At 36.0% G+C, this 18,880-nt stretch overlaps 2 protein-coding genes across 5 annotated transcripts; both read right to left on the bottom strand.

Annotated features, from left to right (window-relative positions):
* Positions 1 to 13,609: 13,609 nt before the first annotated feature.
* On the bottom strand, positions 13,610 to 18,577 carry LOC125218400 (flap endonuclease GEN-like 1). Of its 4 annotated transcripts, none has more exons than XR_007175950.1 (11): positions 18,189 to 18,577; positions 17,823 to 17,999; positions 17,194 to 17,364; positions 16,461 to 16,642; positions 16,124 to 16,370; positions 15,893 to 16,022; positions 15,224 to 15,687; positions 14,819 to 15,131; positions 14,261 to 14,483; positions 14,089 to 14,184; positions 13,610 to 13,883 (listed from the first exon to the last, which is right to left on the bottom strand). XR_007175950.1 is itself a non-coding variant. In XM_048120060.1 (8 exons), the coding sequence occupies exons 1-8, from the start codon at positions 18,381 to 18,383 to the stop codon at positions 14,880 to 14,882; spliced, it is 1,818 nt and encodes a 605-aa protein (XP_047976017.1). In that variant the 5' UTR covers positions 18,384 to 18,577; the 3' UTR covers positions 14,660 to 14,879. The 4 variants fall into 4 exon arrangements, 1 of the variants encoding a protein (XP_047976017.1); XR_007175949.1 differs by having other exon boundaries at positions 14,089 to 14,165; XR_007175951.1 differs by having other exon boundaries at positions 14,089 to 14,165; positions 14,849 to 15,131.
* Positions 13,716 to 14,489, bottom strand: LOC125221385 (two-component response regulator ARR14-like). The gene is made up of 3 exons (XM_048123503.1): positions 14,261 to 14,489; positions 14,089 to 14,165; positions 13,716 to 13,883 (listed from the first exon to the last, which is right to left on the bottom strand). Exons 1-3 carry the CDS (start codon positions 14,487 to 14,489, stop codon positions 13,716 to 13,718), a joined length of 474 nt encoding a protein of 157 aa, XP_047979460.1.
* Positions 18,578 to 18,880: the final 303 nt, after the last annotated feature.

Genomic DNA, 18,880 nt, shown 5'->3' with positions numbered 1-18,880 from the left:
GAAAGAGTGGTTGTCTAGATCCTTTATGATGAAGGATCTGGGTGATGCTTCCTATATCCTTGGAATTAAGATCTATCGAGATAGACCAAATAGGATGTTAGGATTATCACAATCCACTTACATAGACAAGTTGCTAAGGCGCTTCTCAATGGAGAATTCTAAGAAAGGTTTTCTTCCTATGGGACATGGCATTGTGTTGTCAAAGAAGGAATGTCCTCTAATGACAAAGAAAGGGACAACATGAAAAGGATCTCATATGCTTCGGCTATAGGATCTATTATGTATGCCATGATATCTACTAGGCCAGATGTGGCCTATGCGCTTAGCATGACAGAGCAGATTTCAGCAAAATCCCGGTGAGGAACATTGGAAAACTGTTAAGACTATTCTTAAGTACCTTAGAAGGACTAAAGAATATTTCTTAGTCTATGGTGGACAACCAGAGTTATCAGTTACTGGGTATACTGATGCTAGTTTTCAAACAGACCATGACGATTATAAGTCTCAGTCTGGATATGTTTTTATCCTCAATGGTGGAGCAGTGAGTTGGAATAGTTCCAAACAAGGTACAACTGCCGATTCCACCACCGAAGCCGAGTATATTGCTGCATCTGAAGCTGCCAAAGAAGCTGTTGCTTTGTTAGAGTTCGTTAAGGAACTGGGTGTCGTTCCGAGTGCCAGTAGTGCAATACCTTTGTACTGTGACAACACTGGTGCTGTTGCGCAAGCAAAAGAACCCAGAGCTACGAACAGGAACAAGCATGTTCCTAGAAGATATCATCTGATCAGAGAAATAATTGAAAGAGGAGACATAAAATTAGAAAGAGTACCCACTGATGATAATTTAGCTGATCCTTTCACTAAACCGTTATGTATAGCAAAACACAACAAGCACTTTGAGAGCTTAGGTGTTAAGCATGTTGGTAGATGGCTTTGAATCAGTGGGAGTTAAAGTTTTATATGTCTTAGAAACATTTGTGTTGAGACAATAATACTTGATCACATTCTATGAAAATATAATTTTCTATGGGTTTTGTGCACTTATTGGAATAATTGTTTCAAATGTTTATCTTTATTCTAAATATTTGTTCCCTTGAATTATGACTGTCGTTAATGGTGTGAGACATTAATGATATAGTATAATTCTAAAATAGCCCTAACCAATGATCATCAAGAATGAGATATTGATGATATGTTACAGGTTAGCATGGGGTTTGCATCACATTCTTTGAGAATGTAGTTGTTCTCACAACTATGAGATATCAGATACTCGTGATGGACACATGGTATACTTTGGAGAGTATTGGTATACCCTACTATTAAACTGTTTTGTTAAGTGTCTACAGTTTATTAGTGCATGAAGTATGTAATAGTCCTTGGATCTGAGGTCATTACACATTTTGTTTGTTGAGTGGTGTGCTTTGATCTTGTCCAATGCTTTGCCTCCCAAAGGAGGATTGAGACACGGACCTGTGTTGGGTATATCATAAGATAAATGAAAATGGTAGTTGAGCCAAGAATGAGATTCATTCCTCGATTAGAATTTCGAGAGAACACTCAAATTCTCTATATTACTTGACCATTAAGTCATTGGCCAATGCAAAGATATATTCGATTAAAGTAATTGAATATGATCGAACGGGTCATTTAATAAAGATGAGATAAAGCGATTGAGCTATTTGGATGACACATGACAAATCTTAGGCTCAGTCGGGTGGTTCGTGAATGAAAGGATATTACTATAAACTTTATGTAAAGGCTTGTTTACCGAATTCACGTAAACGTCCTTCATATATCGAGCTACGCTGCCAACGCAGTCTAGGAGTTTTGTGCAGACTTCGTTTAGATCGTCGTCGATAATGAGGGCCTAAAGGGTCACACTACAAGTGTATTTTGATCCGCTCAAGGGTACAAAGTTGGAACTGCGTATTATATCTAATGCTAGTCCAAGTGGGAGATTGAAAGGTAATGGGCTAGAATTAGATTAATATGGATTAAGTAATTATAGTTGGGCTATAATTATAATAGTCCATAAGCCCAACAATCATGAAACCCTAGTGACTCTTCATCTATATAATGGTTATTTATTCTCCATTGTGGAGAGGAGAGATAACGTAACATTAGAGAGAAAATACGCAAAGCTTTGTAGAGAATTCCTAGCATTCTTCTACGGAGCAATTGTACCGGGATAGTTCCTGCATCGGATTGGATTGCACGTGGACCTCGATAGTAGTGGATTCAACTTGCAGGATTCAATCGAAGAAGAAAACAACACAACAAGTAAGATTTAATTCCGTTGTGTTTTACATGCTCAACTTGCAATATGATTATGAATCTAGATCTGTATTCTTGTATGCAAATTCCGCTGCGCTCATTAGATGAATACAAGAATTCCTAACATATACTTCACTTTTACAATCACCTTATCTGCACTTCCTGTGTTTATCTGTGTCACATTCTCCAATGGATAAACATTGCTGGTTGATGTCAACATGTTTTGCACTAATTCTGCATCACATTTTTCTTCAAATAAGGGATAGATTTTTCTTGTGTTCTTTTCTGTTTGGCCACCTACAAATGCCATGTTCCCTGCATGCACGCTTTACTGTTGATCTTCCAACTGTGTAAGAACAAGTTAACTCCCATTCATGTCAGAACAGAATATACATATAGTTTCAGAGATAACTGGACTCACCGCCGAGCTCTTTTGCAGCATCGTTGAGATTCTTCCCAAAAAGTGATTTGAGAACCTCAACACTAAGATCGAGGGAGTTTTTTCTCTTCTCTCTTTCTCGTGTATTGGAATGTGAAGCAGGAACGGTGCAGTCTTCTGCATGTTCTTCTTCAATGTGATAGTACTCATTTTGTTGACGTTCTTCAGTGTGATGGTACTCCTTTTGATTGTACTGCACACTTTTAAATATGACTGGATACACAGATGCAGCCTTTAATTCAGAGGAATCAAGTTTGTTTGCATCAGAAAACTCAATAACCTCAACCACCAATTCCTCTCCTAGTTCCTTGCCACATGCCATCTTAAATGAACTTAATTTATGCTTTAGTATTGGCAATAAAAGGCTCAAGAAGGACCCAACATACTTATATGTTCCAGGTATTTGGTAGAGAAAGAACTCCACAATATAAAGGAGGTTACCAGTGTGTGAACTTTGTAAACAAATTGCAAAACAAGCATCATGTCGATCACTCATGTCATAGTGTGACAGTGGCTGGTCGACTATGCTAAGTTCACATACATTTGAACAAAAACATGATTTGTTTTCAGATGCCAATACCATCCCAACAATCCCTTTCCTGGGTTGGACATGAATCCAGTGAACGTTTGTAGGCATAAATTCCAAGAAATCATTAGTAGAGATTGCCAGCTCCATGCAGATCCTATTACTATTGGTAGTACTAACACATTTTGTAATGGGGACCCAAACATTTATCATGTGGAGTTGGGAAAGCTCTTCATTGATTATGAAATAGACATCGCGGATTTCTTCCAAAGCTTCTTCCATGCAATCGACAATCTGATACAAATAGCACAAATTAATTTGAATAAAGACATACAAACATGTTGGTGACAGAATTAATTACCAATCTAAAATTATATTAAAACCTACATCTACAGGTTCATTTCCAAACAATCTTGAGTTGAAGTCTATGTGAGTCAAACACATGTATTCTTCCTGCATGAAAGTGGACATTATTTTCACAACAATTTCATATGATAAAAAAAACTAAAACTGGCAAAAGATAGTACCTCCATTAGATTTTTGATGATTTGAAGGTCTGAATAATCAAATCCTAGGAACTCTAGAACACCCAGAAGCTTGTGATTGCCTTTGTCTTCATCATCAAATACGGGTAAAGCCAAATATCCACGATTACAACAAAACATTGCAAAGTTTCTTAGTGGAAATTCTTCTCTAGTGTAGTAGATGAGGTCAGGGCTGATTTCAGGGTGTTCAAATCTAAAGACACGTCCAGGGGGTCCAAGTTCATCTTGTTTGGCTTGGTCGTCCACATAATAGCAATGTTTCGAACATTGTTTCCTAAATGAAGCTATACCCTTTGCAAGATAACCAACAGCATATGGCTGATCTGAAGTTTTAAGACAACACCTATTCTTCTCCATTTTGGGTGCCCAAAACTGAACTATCCATTTATTGCGTTCCCAAGATTTCATTGCTATTTTCTTCATTAAACAATCCATCTTATCCTTGATTTTGCTTTTAACAAGTTCTTCCCATACGCTTTGTTCTAGCAAGCGAAAAACCCATCCTTTGTTCGCACCCACAGATATAGGTTTTAGGCAACATGAGTCGACCGTCTTCAAGTATGTTGGCATGTCCAACTTCAAAAAATTTTGCTTGTAAGGCTTCGTCAAACTGAAACTATCAATTGACTCACATTCTATTGCATCATGCCTTGCATATTCCTCTACAAGTTGTTTCCCATATACAAACCTTACACTTACACTCTTGAGATTGATCTCCAGTATCTTTAAGAGCAAGTCATGTACAGAATGATTATCTTGTATATACTTTGGTCGAAGAAAAAATTGAATAACGTACAAATGGTTGTTATTGCTTTGATGAGAAACTGCAATGCAATGGGACATCCTAGCCCTCTGGGCATAATGGGCCAATGGATTTTTAGATATAGTGAGACCACATAAATTTAAATGGCAATTGTGAAGATCCACTTTAAGCTTGTGAAATTCACAAGCTTTAAGATAGGCTTTCGTATTATTATCAATATCACGCCACGAATTGAATATCTTACTTTGAGAATGTATGAAAGATACCATCTCCATGCAGCATAAGTTGGTGGCGATGTTAAGACATTGGTTGTTACAAGGGATCCAAACTTGTGTCAGATATAGTTGCGGGATTGTCGCCATAGCCAATTCAAGTACTTCTATTATTTCACTTCCAGGTTGTTGCTGTTTATATTGAGGGAATGAAATAAGAAACTGAAAAGAGATAAATTTTACCATGAGTAAGAATGCTAAGGTTACCATTTCTTTTGTGGCGCCGGTAATTGCAATGGAATTGTGATTGGATCTCAACCCTACTACAATCTGCAATGATATAGTATCATTATTAATACATGATTGATAACAAAATCTAACCTAGTAAAGTACCCCCTCCGTTCCAAAGAAATAGGTCATTTAGTTTTGGTACGAGTTTTAATGCATAATTGGTAAATTAAGAGAGGAGAAAAAATAGTTGAAAATGTGTAGTGGATAGTGGGGTCCAAAAATAAAAAAGTAAAATGCAAGGAGAAAAAAATTACCATAAATGGATATGGACTATTTGTATGGGACGGACGAGAAAGGAAATACAGCATATTTCTATGGGACGAAGGGGGTATTTGATTTACATTATTCGATTCATTGTGATGAGTATAAAAAAAGGATCCTATTTACATTATCCTTCAGTTTATATTATAAACCACAACAATTTAATTCAAACAAAAAATTAAAGAATTTGAAAGGTTCGATTATACTATTTCATGCACCAAACCAAATGTGATGAGTATGAATTAAAATGTTGTTGTAGCATGAGACGAATAACCTGTAGTGCTCGATCTAGCAGAGATAGGAACTCATCGCTTGCATAATGAACATAATCTCTTCCAACGATCTCCAACACACCGTAGCATTGATAGGTATGGGAATCAAATAGAGGCAGTGCGGTGTAAGCTCTGAAACCACAGCGAGCAGCTTCATCCCGCATCGGAAATTCATGGGTTTCGTAGAGCCTCAGATCAGGTGTGGATTCTGGTAGCATGTTCTGGTACACCCGGCCCACGCCTCCAAGTTGCTGCTTGTCTTCTCCGACATCAACAACATACTCATGATCTCTGCATAGCTTTCTGTACCAACATAACCCCTTGCCGAGACGGTTAAATAAAAAGGGTGGTGTGAGGAAGAGAGGTAGTGATGGCTCCCCTCCACTTTCACCACTCCCCAAAATTGTATCATAGAATGAAAGTGCATCCAACTGTGCGATGCAATGTGTCTTAGAAGATCTGTGATATTGTGTTGGCCTAATAATTCCTCATACAAAACCCATCCACCTTTAAGATTCTCATGTGCCAAAGCTTCTTCACCCAAATCCTGCTTCAAATCTGTTATTGAAGAATACGATTCCATCGATTCATCTCCTCCACTTTCCTCATCCTCCCGATCCATCACACAATGAATGATTGAGAAAGTGTTTTGCTGTGCCTCCCGATCGATTTCCGACCAAAGAAGATGACTCTAAGGATTGTGCAATATCAATAATGCAGACTATAAAATTATAGAATGAATACTTAGTCGTCTGCATGTTCCATGCCATTATCGCAACACTTAGTATAAAATATAATACTCCCCCGTTTCTGATGTAGTCGAGGCGTTTTTTTGGGCACACGAGTTAAGAAAAATTGTGTTAAGTGAGTTAAGTAAGGAAGAATAAATTAGGAAATGAAATAGGCCGAGAGATGAAAGAAAAAATAAAGTAAGAGAAAATAAAAAAAGTAAGAAGAAATACTATGTTTACTTTAAAAAAAAAATGACTCCACTATTATGGAACATATGGTATAGTTTCTCTGGGTGTTTTTAAAAGACTCATGCCAACCTATCTAGCTAATGACAACTTGCTTGTACGTCCCAATATTAGCATTACTCCATGTTCCACAATAAAAATCACATTTTGTCATTTTGATTTGTCTTACAATAAGAGTTACATTTCACTTTTATCATAAATAGTAAGTAGGTCTTATATTCCACTAGCTCACTTAATTTACATTCCGTTATAAAATTAATATAAAAAAGTTGATCTCATATTCCACCAATTTTTTCAACCCGTTATTCATTATATTTCTTAAAATTCGTATCGAAACTAAATGTGACTCATATTGTGGAATGAAGAGAGTAATATACTATTAAATCATCACAAGCCAAGAGATTTGACAATTCATCAATACTTTGTAAATAAAGAGGTTTGAAAAAAGTCTAAACAGCTGCTCCCTCCCATTTATTTGATTCGTTCCAAAAAAAAAGTCCATTAATACTATTTTAATTTAATCCACATACCTCAAAACTAGTCTATTTTCATTTTTGTTCTAACAAGGGAAGCTTCATTCTCAGTTAAGTAGTAGGATGAACCTGGTCCGTGGCCTCATGTGGGTCCTCTATCCTTCTTTTTAAAGTCTTACTTGTATATCCTTGTTAGTATTCCCTCCAAATCTCCAACTATTCAGTAATTTATTCTCTTTGTTCTCCTCTTTCAATTTCTCTACCTTCTCTAATTGATAACTTTTCTATATTCTTTCTCTATCAATTTCTCTAATTGACATTTTTTTGGCACCACGCTGCTCATCAGTTTCAGAGAAATTAGCAAGCACTAATGAAATTCAGATCTTAAGTGATGGTGAGCAATGGTGGTGGATATACAGAATATCATAACTTTAGATTGACAAAAAAGTGTAACAAAATAAGATTAAAACAGATGACTACAAATAAGCTTGGCGAGCATTCATATAAAAAATAAAGATATATGAGTGAATTACATATTTAGGACCTATACTTATCACGACGCACGTTTGCGGTCCCTATACTTGCAAAATATCATTTGCGGTTCCTATACTTGTATTTATGCACGTTTTAAGGTTCTTTTCTTTTTTTGACATTTTTTTGGACAAAAATACCCCCAAATAAATGAATGAAAAATTTATATACTACTATTTTCTCTCCTTTTTCTTTCTTCTTCATTTTTTTCTCTTTCTTTTTCTGTAAATGACTTGTATAATTACAAGAAAATTTGAAATGAGACATATTTGAAGAAGGAAATAAGACAAATCAAATGTTCAGCTAAGAAGTTTATTTTACATTATTTTGTTAGAATTGCGAAGAGAAATTTCTGATGTGAGAACCCACATAAAGTCGCGGGCGCCGCCACTTGCTAAATACATACAACCAAAATTACCATAATTTCATCCATTCCATTTATCTCTTATTATTCCTCATTTTACGAATGATTAGATTCAGATATTCACTTGTTGAAATTCGTCATTTAAATTTTTAATCTTTTATTTACGGGATCATTAATATAATACTCCACATTTGAAGCATAATCACAAATACTCTAGTGTGATGTAGGAAAATGACGTGAAAATGTAAAATTTATCAGTATATGATTAAATTTCTCAAAAAATTTAACAGAACACAAGGAAATAAGATTAACAAACCCATAATTTTAGTTCGAATTTTATTATAGACAAAGGAAAAAGAAAGGAGGAGGAAAGAGAGAACATAGTGTACAAATTTTCCCTTTAGCCCTTTGGGGGTATTTTCGTCTAAAAAAAGATCAAAAGGTGAAAAAAATCTTAAAATGTGCATAAGTACAAGTATAGAGACCGCAAATGATATTTTGCAAGTATAGAGACCGCAAACGTTTGTCGTGATAAGTATACGTCCTAAATATGTAATTCACTCGAGATATATAAATAACATGACCTGGCCATGTTTTCTATCGTCTTAATCTTCTGTCTTCAGATCAAATCTTATTAATCTGACCAAGAGAGAAGACAGGAATATAGAGAGATTTAGAAAAAGGGGAAAAAATGATGTCTGTGAAGAATAAAGGACACGACTAGAGCAATACAAGAACGTGAGAAAATAATGAAATGGAATTACACGGCAGATCAAATCTTATTAGTATAATTTAACTAAAAAAAGTACTGTAGTAAACAGTTTTATATACCGTATAGAGGTAAGAAGATAGGGTCTCATTAGAATGACAAGCTCCCTCTATTTTAATTAAATTGAGTCATATTTCATTTTGAGATATTATAATAAAGTTGAATCATTTTCTTTTTTTAAAAAAAAATAAATACCTAATCACTATTACTTTATTATCACCGGCTTTACTCTCTTATCTCGTATACTTTTTTAGGGACGGACGAAAAAGGAAATAAATGACAAATTTTCAGGGATGAAGGGAGTAGAATATTTTGTTCGCGTGATATTTTTTATTTGCCAAATGCATACATAATTTTTTCCAAATCATAGACTATGAGTTAGTTGAGAAAAAATATCAAAGTTATGATATAATTAGTCATTTTTTAATGTTATGGGATAGATTAGAATTTGACTAAACTTGTTTTTTTTTTTCATTTACCCCTTAAAAGAATTATGTCTAAAGAGAGTAAATTATGAACTACTCCGTATTACATAAAATAAGATTAAATATTTTATTATTTTGTCATAAGAAAATTACTCAAGTAATAGGATGAGTCAGTTAAAAATGGAATATATGATTTTAAGTAATCTCACATAGAATGGAGAAAGTATAAATTATACATGCATACAATTTAATGTTTGATTACATGGTGTATATAAAGGAAAAGTTCCTAATAATTTACAACTTTGATGTATATGTGTGTGTATATAGATGATGGCTAATCATCTTGACTAAAAAGGGTGTCATCAAATTCTTGTATATCAAATCCTATTCCGTTAAACAGATAATCATAATTTCCACCTTGCTCAAAAATATCTTCTACCACTAGTGGTGGTGATGCTGGTGGAGCAGGAGTAGGAGCAGCAGCAGGAGCAGGATCAGGATCAGGAGAACAATGCTGCTGCAGTATATCATCAAGGTATCCCCCCGAAGTTTGTTCGGAGAAACCATCTCCCGGTGCCTCCACTGGCAGCAACGCAATATCTTGATTGGAAGGAAGCACTGTCGAGGGATCGTGGAAGGGAGCAGCGTTCGCAGAGGTATCCCACGGCTGCTGCTGGTCCAGCAAAGAGTTGCTGCATTCTCCTGTTTGTTGAGTTGGAGGGCCTTGGAGCTGGCTCTTGATTTTTGGGGCGTACGAGGAGAGCAATTCCGCTTCTTGGCCATGAATTCTTGATGAACAACTCCCTAACATAGAAGATTGCTGCAGAATGTAGCTAGCTGATTGAACAGTGTTCGGATCCATAAAGCGGTGTTGTTGAACATAGCTCGTGGATTGATCTTGTGATCTCCCTGCAGCAGAAAAATCTGGAAATTTGTTGATCTTGTTGGTGGAGCCATAATCTATGTTGTCACCAATGAATCTGTATCCCACAAAATTGCTGTTGTTGGAGTTGCCATAAGATGAGCCACGTTTTGCTCTGAGTTGCATCATGTTTCTCAGATCACTGAGATGTGAGCGTCTGATTCTGGTGTCAAAGACGAGATCATTACTCTGAGACGATGTTAGAACACCTAACTCTCTGAGGTCTGCCCTTGCACTTGTGCAAGGAAGTGAGCCCGAGGTACTTTCCTGTTTCGTGTTGTACCGATATTTCTGCAACCGGTGAAGAATCAAATGATGAGAGTATGAATTTCATGAGTCACATGCTCATTATTTTGATGAGATGATTCTTCATTAATGGTTTCAAAACACACATTTCCAGCATTAAATACGAAGATCTCGTTGCATGTGAATAGAGTGATTCGATTTCTTTGCAAACGCATGCTGATTTCAGTTGTGAAACCGAACCTGTAAATGGCTGGCAACGTTCTCCCTGGTAAGCGAGGGAACGCCCATAACTTCGACTATTTTCTTGGGAACAGCCTCTGCGAAAACAAGACGAAAGTGTTGCTAAAACAACATTATCAGATTGTCAAGAAATGAGTTGTGATCTTACTGTCATGTCCCAATCTAGCAATGGCATCCACAAACTTCTGATGCATTTCCTTTGTCCAAGTAACCCTTGGCTTCTTCCCTCTATTGCGATCGTCGTTGCTGTTTTCACTTCTCTCTTCGTATAACTCCACAGCCTTCCGTTTCTGGTTCAAGCGCGTTGCATCCTTACTCGAGGAAGAAGCCTTGTTTGTTTCAACATTTTCTTGCTGATTAGCTGCTGCCCCAATTTTTTCTTCCTCGACTCCTTTCGGATTCACCAAAAGATTACTCAAATCATTGAAGCTCAAGCCAGTCAAACAATAAGCAGAGAAACTAAGCGGCTCGTCTTTGGGCTCGACCCTCTCATCCTTACATATCATCACTGCAAGTAACAACGAGCCGATGCTGATCAAGTTCACATAGAATAGTACTAGTAACACACAAGCATACCATGAGAAGCTTTTACTTACAAAAAGCCTTCAATTTCAGCCTTTTCTCGATATTTAGGATGATTGCTTTGCCTTCTGATTCCAACTTCTGCACATTTGTAATAACAAGATCAAGCCTGTCCTTGTTCTCCCATATCGAATGTAAAGCATCGTAAACAGTTCCAGTATGCAAAACTGAGGAGAAAAACAAGAGACGTCGACTCAATAAATAACTCTGCAACAAAACTCAATCCAACGAAGCTAAATAAAAAGTCGAAGCTCATTCCATTCGTACGTTCACTAGTGCAGTGTCGAAGCACCTCAGCCACTTTTCCTCCGCATTCTATGCCATCATTGACCACAAGAATCCCCATACAGATAGCTTGGTTGGCATTCATCTCAGGAAGCTGTAAAAACAACACCATCATCTCCAAGACTAGCAGGGCGAAAGACGACGTCTAGGTTGGTAAAAAAGGAAAGGAAGTAAGAGGGATTGTTAGATGACTTACCAGGCTTCTGTCTTGTATGAATTCATGTAGATACATTGAAGATAACTATCTAACAGAAAAACTTCATAGTAATGATAAAAAACAAAAACACTTGAATGTCTTAAATGTGAGAAACTAATCAACTAACAAAACGGTAATGACAATGCTTTATTTGCATATAAAAAGCAAGCAAATGAAAGAAGAAATAGGAAATGGAGAAAATGGGCATGAAATTTAGATACATAGTAAAAAAAAAGGTGTAAGATATGAGAGGCATTTAAATACAAGGATTCTGCATTAAATGTAGAATTACCACATTGCATATGAAGAGTAATTACATGAATTCACGCCATTTTGATTGCTTTGTGTAGTATTAATTAAAATCACACCACGACATAGATACACCAATTATATTCCTTCCTTCCAAAGGAAATAGTGAGCGTGAGAGAGATGAAGAGCTATTTACAGTTGAAAGGAGTAGTGTTTTAATTAATAAAAATGAACAAGACCAAAACAGATGCAGCTTAATTTACAGAAGCAAAGTGAGTAGATCTCTCACGATAATACTCTTTAATGCTTAGCTGCTGATGATTCTGTTTTTGAGGTGTTACTTCAGTGCCCGATCGAGTTGCAAGTTCATTTCTTTCAATTCCTGTCACATATACAACATGGTCATTGTCAGTAAAATTTATTCAAAAAATAGACTCCATTATTTTCAGAGAGTCCTTCAAAAATTAGGTGGCTTCCTTTGGAAAAGTCTTTAGCACAAGCTGCATATCTTCATTAGTCACATTTAATTTGGTTTTCTCCTTTGGCTTTCAAAATAGGAATTCACAGTTCATTCTAATCTGAGGCGTCAAATTTCGTAAACAGAACAAAATGTAATGTGAATGTGGATTCTCTATACATTCAAAGATTAACTACTTCCAAATTTACAAACTACGAACTACTAACTAAGTACTTCAGTATGAAGAGAAAACGAAAACTCTATTCTCTTGAGATAAAACTCACTTGAAGCAAACATATCTCCAGAGAAGATCAACAAAAGAGCATGCATAAGATTGTTGTAGCTACGAACAAGAACGAGCTTAATAAATTATAATCCCTACTAATCTCTCCTTACATTCCTTCACCTTTATAATCTCACTCGATCAAACATTAAATAATCGAAAATTACACATCAATTATGTAACTTCACTATCACGTCCATATTCCAATTTTTTTTTAAAAAATTGCAATACATTTTATTCAAAAAAAATAAACGTTGACAATCAAATGTGCTAATTATTTAAAGGGTGTGATATTTTTTAATAAACACCTCAAATGATGTCACAAAAAAATCATTATATTGTATAAATTGATTAGTTGTATGTTTTAAAGAGGTAACTACAGTTTCTGGCTTGGATTTTGAAAAAACCGCAAATCTTAGTCTTGTTTTGCATTTGATCTGTTTGCCAAGCTTCATCAATTTTTCACTGAAACATATGTTTTCCACTGCAAGATATTTTTTCTGTGGATGGATATAGTAATATATCAACTTAATATAGTAAAATATAAATTGAATAAGTTGGTGGAATGTGTGGAGTTTGTTTATTATTCATATTAATTAAAATGAAATGCCACTTCTACAACGGACAAACCGAAATAGCAAAAAAGACTTATATTGCCGAAAGGAGGAAGTATTAATTTGTACCAACCAAATTATATAATATCATTATTTAAAGCTCAATCACATTTAAATTTATAATTTTGAAATTCTGATCATTCAAAAGTTTGAAATACAACATCTAACTTTATAATTGCTCATTACGAATGTCTTCAACTATAAAAATTATTTATTTAAACATCAACTTTTTATTTTTGTATCATAAATGTCTGTTGTCCATTTTTTAGTCCTTTATTTTTTTTTTATTACTACTCTTGACTAAATGTAAAAAAATAAGCATACAATTTATTCACTTTTTATGTTAGATCTGAAACTGAAAGTAGTTGTATTCGTGTGTATTAAGCAGAGTAACAACATAAAAAAATGGAGTAACAAGTTGATATATATGTATACTATATATGGCTAGTCATCTTTACTAAAACGATGTCATAAAATTCTTGTAATATATTAAACTGGTGGTATGTCTTTTGTATTCCATTAATCATGATTTCCACCTTCGCTGGTGTTGGAGTTGTCAGAAGATGAACAATATTGTTTCGCTCTCAGTTGCATCATGTTTATCGCTCTGAGTTGCATCATGTTTCTCGCATTATCACTGGCACGTGAGCGCGGGAAATATTCCGCTTGTTTCATGAAACGATATTTCTGCAACGAGATCAACTAGCTTTCTTGAATGAAGAATCAAATGAAGAGTGAATTTCATGAGACATGCTCTTTATTTTGATGATATGATTCTTCATTAATGATTTCAAAACGCATAAGATTTCATCGCATGTGAATACTAGGATTCGATTTCTTTGCAAACGCATGCTGATTTCAGTTGTGTCTCAAATGTGGTCTAAAAACGAACCTGCAAATGGCTAGCAACGTTCTCCCTGCTAAGCCTGGGAACGCCCATAACTTCAACTATTTTCTTGGGAACCGCATCTGCCAAAACAAGACGAAACTGTTGCTAAAACAATGGGAAAAAGAACTACATAATCAAATTGTCAAGAACTGCAAAAAATGACTTTTAATCTTACTGCCATTTCCCAATATTTCAATGGCATCCAAGAACTTCTGATGCATTTCTTTTGTCCAAGTAAGCCTTGGCTTCAACCCTTTCCGGTGATTGTCGTTGCTATCTTCACTTCTCTCCTGCCGTAACTCCTCAGTCTTCTGTTTCTGGTTCAAGCACTCTGCATCCTCAATCGAGGAAGAAGCCTTGTTCGTTTCAACAATGGCAGCATCAGAAACAGGTGATATCTGCATGTCAGATAGTACTAATTAACTAACAAAACAGTAATGGCAAACAATTTATTCACACAAAACCAACTAAATGCAAGAAGAGATAGCAACTGGAGAAAATGGGCATGAAATTTATATACATAGCCAAACAAGGCCTCAGGTATCAGAGGCATGTAAAATACAAATATTCTGCATTAAAATCAAATCGCGCCATTTTGATTGCTTTCTGTAGCATTAAAATCAAATCACATCAATTATATTCCTTCCAGAGAGAGAGAGACATTGCCACCATGAAGAGCTATTTACACTTGAAAAGAGTAATATCAACAAGGCCAAAACAGGAAAACCAAAACCTTATGTTAGACTAATGCAGGTTAATTTACAGAAGCAAAGTGTCACGAGAGGGTGGCGGAATCAATCAAATAGAAGGCGCCGTCTGGCGGACTTGGAAAATCTTGGACTTGGATCTCTCCTTTTGTCGTTGGAGGAACCAGATCCCTTCTCGGAATCCTCCTCAGGCTTGCTTGAGTTACGCAGTTTGGAGGAACGATAAAACTCTTTAATGCTTAGCTGCACTCCGCTGGATGTGGATGATTCTGTTTTTTCAGGTGTTGCTTCAGTGCCCGAGTTTGATTTCTTTCTTTTCAACACCATTTCTTTCAACTCCTGTCACGTACAACATGGTTATTGTCAGCATGCAGGAAAGTTTATTCAAAAAAAGAAACTATTACTTTCAAATAGAGAGTCAAATATCTCACCTTTTCCTTCAAAAATTGGTTGGCTTCCTCTGGAAAAGCCTTCTGTACAAGCTCCATATCTTCATCAGTCGACAAAAAACAACCTCCATTTTCAATATGAATATAAGGAGCATCCGTATCTTCAGTCAAATCAAAAGGTTCATCGAGGTCTACTACCAACGGTAAATCAGATTCTTGAGGAATTGGGTTGGCAGCATCCCTCAAACTGGCAGCAGCCTTCTTCCATTTAACAACATAGGATTGATGTCCGTATCTTGTCTTAACACGCTGAATGCTATGAAACTTGTACGATCCATATAGTAAGTCACTGGTTGGGGCTGAGGCCATATCTCGTAAATATAATGTTGATAACATTGGTAGTATTCTTTGCCTAATATAAGATGGTTCCCAGTGTTGCTGATAAGCAAGGTAATCAACCAGCATTTCCGTGTTGGGACTTGCCCATCGTAAATGTGGCCTATCGTCTGTCACAAAGCCAAACAAAAAATATTAAAGAATCGTTAACATGAAACTGCCAGAGAACAGAAAGTTAGAAACAGTAGCAACAGATGAGCTCTTCATCTAATTCCTAAAACATCAACATCCATCCTTCTACCATTTCCTCGATAAGCATGTTTTTGTGTATTCATGCAAAAAGTATTGACATATGATAAGTTCTAGCCAATGTACCAATTCCATTATGGTTGCTCAGGTACATCTGTACAATTTCATCATTTGGAAAATTTTCCTGTGATGCAATCTTTCGGCAAACTGTAAGTTTCCAGGAGGCGTCTTTCTGCTTAGCTTTTTCTTCTCTGTCCTGAAATCAGATAGCACACTAAGATTAAGACGCTGCAAACAGGAAACTACTATTCAAATTCAGAAGAAGAAATACGAATGAGTGAAGGACTAATTCTGTACCAAGTCACATGAAGTGCACAAACATTTGAATCCGGCTGGTTTGTGAGAACAACTCTGGCCAGCAGTTGAGTTGCAATGTTCACAAGAAAACTTGAGATGGGCTTTTTTATTTCCTGGATGGCCACAGTGAGAACAGTGAGGTATTCTTAGCTTCAAGGATTTATCATTCGAACAGCTTGCAGATTCATCTTCAGCAGTATTGTGTCCCTGGATCACCAGTGGTTCTCCTTTGGCTACGTCATGCAGCCTGAGTAACATGCAATAATAATCAATTAAAGAGTGATGTTTTGAATGATTTGTAGATAAATAAGAAAGGACAAGCATGAGAAACACACACCTGTTCAATATTTCATCTTCACTAAAAATTTTGACAAAGCGAACTGCAGTTTCAAGCCCAATTCCATTTATACCATTTAAATCATGATCGCTTCCAACCATCAAAGAAATAGCTATCAAGTGATTTCTCCTTAGACCAAGACCTGTCTCAATATCAGATATATGGTAGCACTCAAACGGCTCCTGTCCAAGATATGAAAGCTACATTAACTGTAGATCATATAAAGACTGAAATACCAATAATGACAGCAAGATAAAATATTAGTTTAACAGAACAGTGTCAAGAAAACCTCGGCCATAAAATGAATAAGTAGTGCTTAATGGGAGTCATTTTGGAGGACCATTCAAACATTATAAATTATTATCTTAGTCAGCTGAAATATATATTATAACATCGCAGCTGGCAGGGGATTTCATTCCAAGAACATCATAAGGTTGAGGGATATTTGGAGCTTAGGCTGGCTAGAACTGAAAAGAACATTTTATTCGCGAAAGAAAGATACTAACGATAGGACATATACAAGACCATCTTGTGGTTCTTTAAGCACCATATGCGGTGGCTCTCAAATTTAGTAGTAGAAAAGAAAGTTCAGTACAAATGATCAACACTCTCCACTAGATGTACATAATATATTTCATGTAATCATGTGTAAATCACTTTATCAACAAAAAGAGTAGGTAATAATAGTTCATCTTAGATATAAACCACAAATAACTGAGTAAGAGGAACTTACTTTCGAGTTTGGCTGGATTCGCTTTACCACACACTGGGCACCATATAGAAATGCATCACTGTCAGCAGTGATACAAGCATCGACATGTCCTTCCCTATTTAACTGAGCACAGAGAGCTTCAGCTTCTCCTTTGGCTTTCAATATAGGCATTCCAAGGAGTTCGAGCAATTCCTACCAAAACACAAAGGAACTATCAGATAGCTCCAGAATTACCCTAAGGACATCAAAGTTATGAGCTATTAAGCACGTCTAAATTCATTTCAAGTGTCAAGTCTCCCAAACAGAAAGAAACTGTTCCAAAAAAACACGTACAAGGCTCTGAGCAATGCCAAAAATGTAATGTGCATGTAGATTATCTAACCAGACACATTTAGTAAGCCAAAACATGATTGTTCAATTTCAATGAAGACAGTGACATAGTATCATATAAAATATTTCTGTTATTGTATCATTTTGACCACATTGAGTGCATTCAGACAGCTGGGAAATGATACTAAATAAATCTGAACATATTGAGTTAGAATCAATTATCAATGACATGCATCTATTCGAGAAAACCATAACCAGCAAAGACGGTCACAAAAAAGATCCATGTGAATTCATCACAACAGTTTGAGTACCCAACTCACCACACATTCTTCAATACATTTCTTAAAGGCTCGATTCCTTTCAACTGATACACCTTTCTCTGCTTCTGGCAAACTTGACATGTCCATACCAGATGATCGGAAGTACCGCATTATCCTTGCCTGAGATTTTAACGGGGACGGAGTCCCATCGAGTACAAAGACCGGGTAGGCTCCAAACTGTAACAATCAACCAATGTTATGACATTACAACCATTTCAATATCAGAAATACACATACAAAAATCATATCCAGTTAAATATTAATAAAGCAAAATCCCCATCACCTAGATTAAGAACTTCCAAATTTACAAACTACAATCTACTTTAATAAAGGAGATTAAAAAATGAGCAAGAACAAGACTTGTACCTTGGAGAAAAGATTGACCGTTCGGAAAAAGGTTGTGCGAATATGGGAGTTTCTAATGTACCCTTTAATGGCGGTCTCCTGCTGCACAATCCAATACGACAAATCCACTGCAACGCGTTTGTTTCTGAGGAAATCAAAGCCTTGGAATCGGGCGTAGGGTTTGAGCAAATCCCAGAAGTGGCCTCCAACCCCCATTGCAATTCGAGTGAAGAAATTGGTGAATCAGTGAAAATTCATAGCTTGGGGTTTTTGCAATTGGGGCGGCTGAAAAAGAAAAAGGGTAACGCTTTTAATTCAATTTCTTGGTTGATTTAGGGGTTCAATCAATTCCTTTAGCGAATGCCATACCAATATGGAAACTGAAAATTGAAAATTAACCGTTGTGGGTGTCGTTCCAAATATTTGGTGCAGAGCTCAGAATTTTATTCGAATCTTTAAGGTCAATCTTTTAGAATTTTATTCGAATTTCGTGTGACTAGATTCGATGGGATATCTAAAATAGTTTTTATTATAAATTAATTAACTGCTTGTTTAATAGCCCAAGATATATAAGTTATATGAATTATTTGGCTGTTTGGTAGATAGAATAAGGTCATGATAGGCCATCAAAGCCCATCTAGACTCGCTGAGGCTCAGAGTGAATTAGTTCAAAATGGTGAATTATTTAATACACCCTTCGTCCCTAAAGAATA

Source organism: Salvia hispanica, chromosome 4 (assembly GCF_023119035.1).
Source record: "Salvia hispanica cultivar TCC Black 2014 chromosome 4, UniMelb_Shisp_WGS_1.0, whole genome shotgun sequence".
NCBI lineage: Eukaryota > Viridiplantae > Streptophyta > Magnoliopsida > Lamiales > Lamiaceae > Salvia > Salvia hispanica.
The sequence above is the reverse complement of the archived record's forward strand: the minus strand, read 5'-3'. Positions and strand labels throughout refer to the sequence as shown.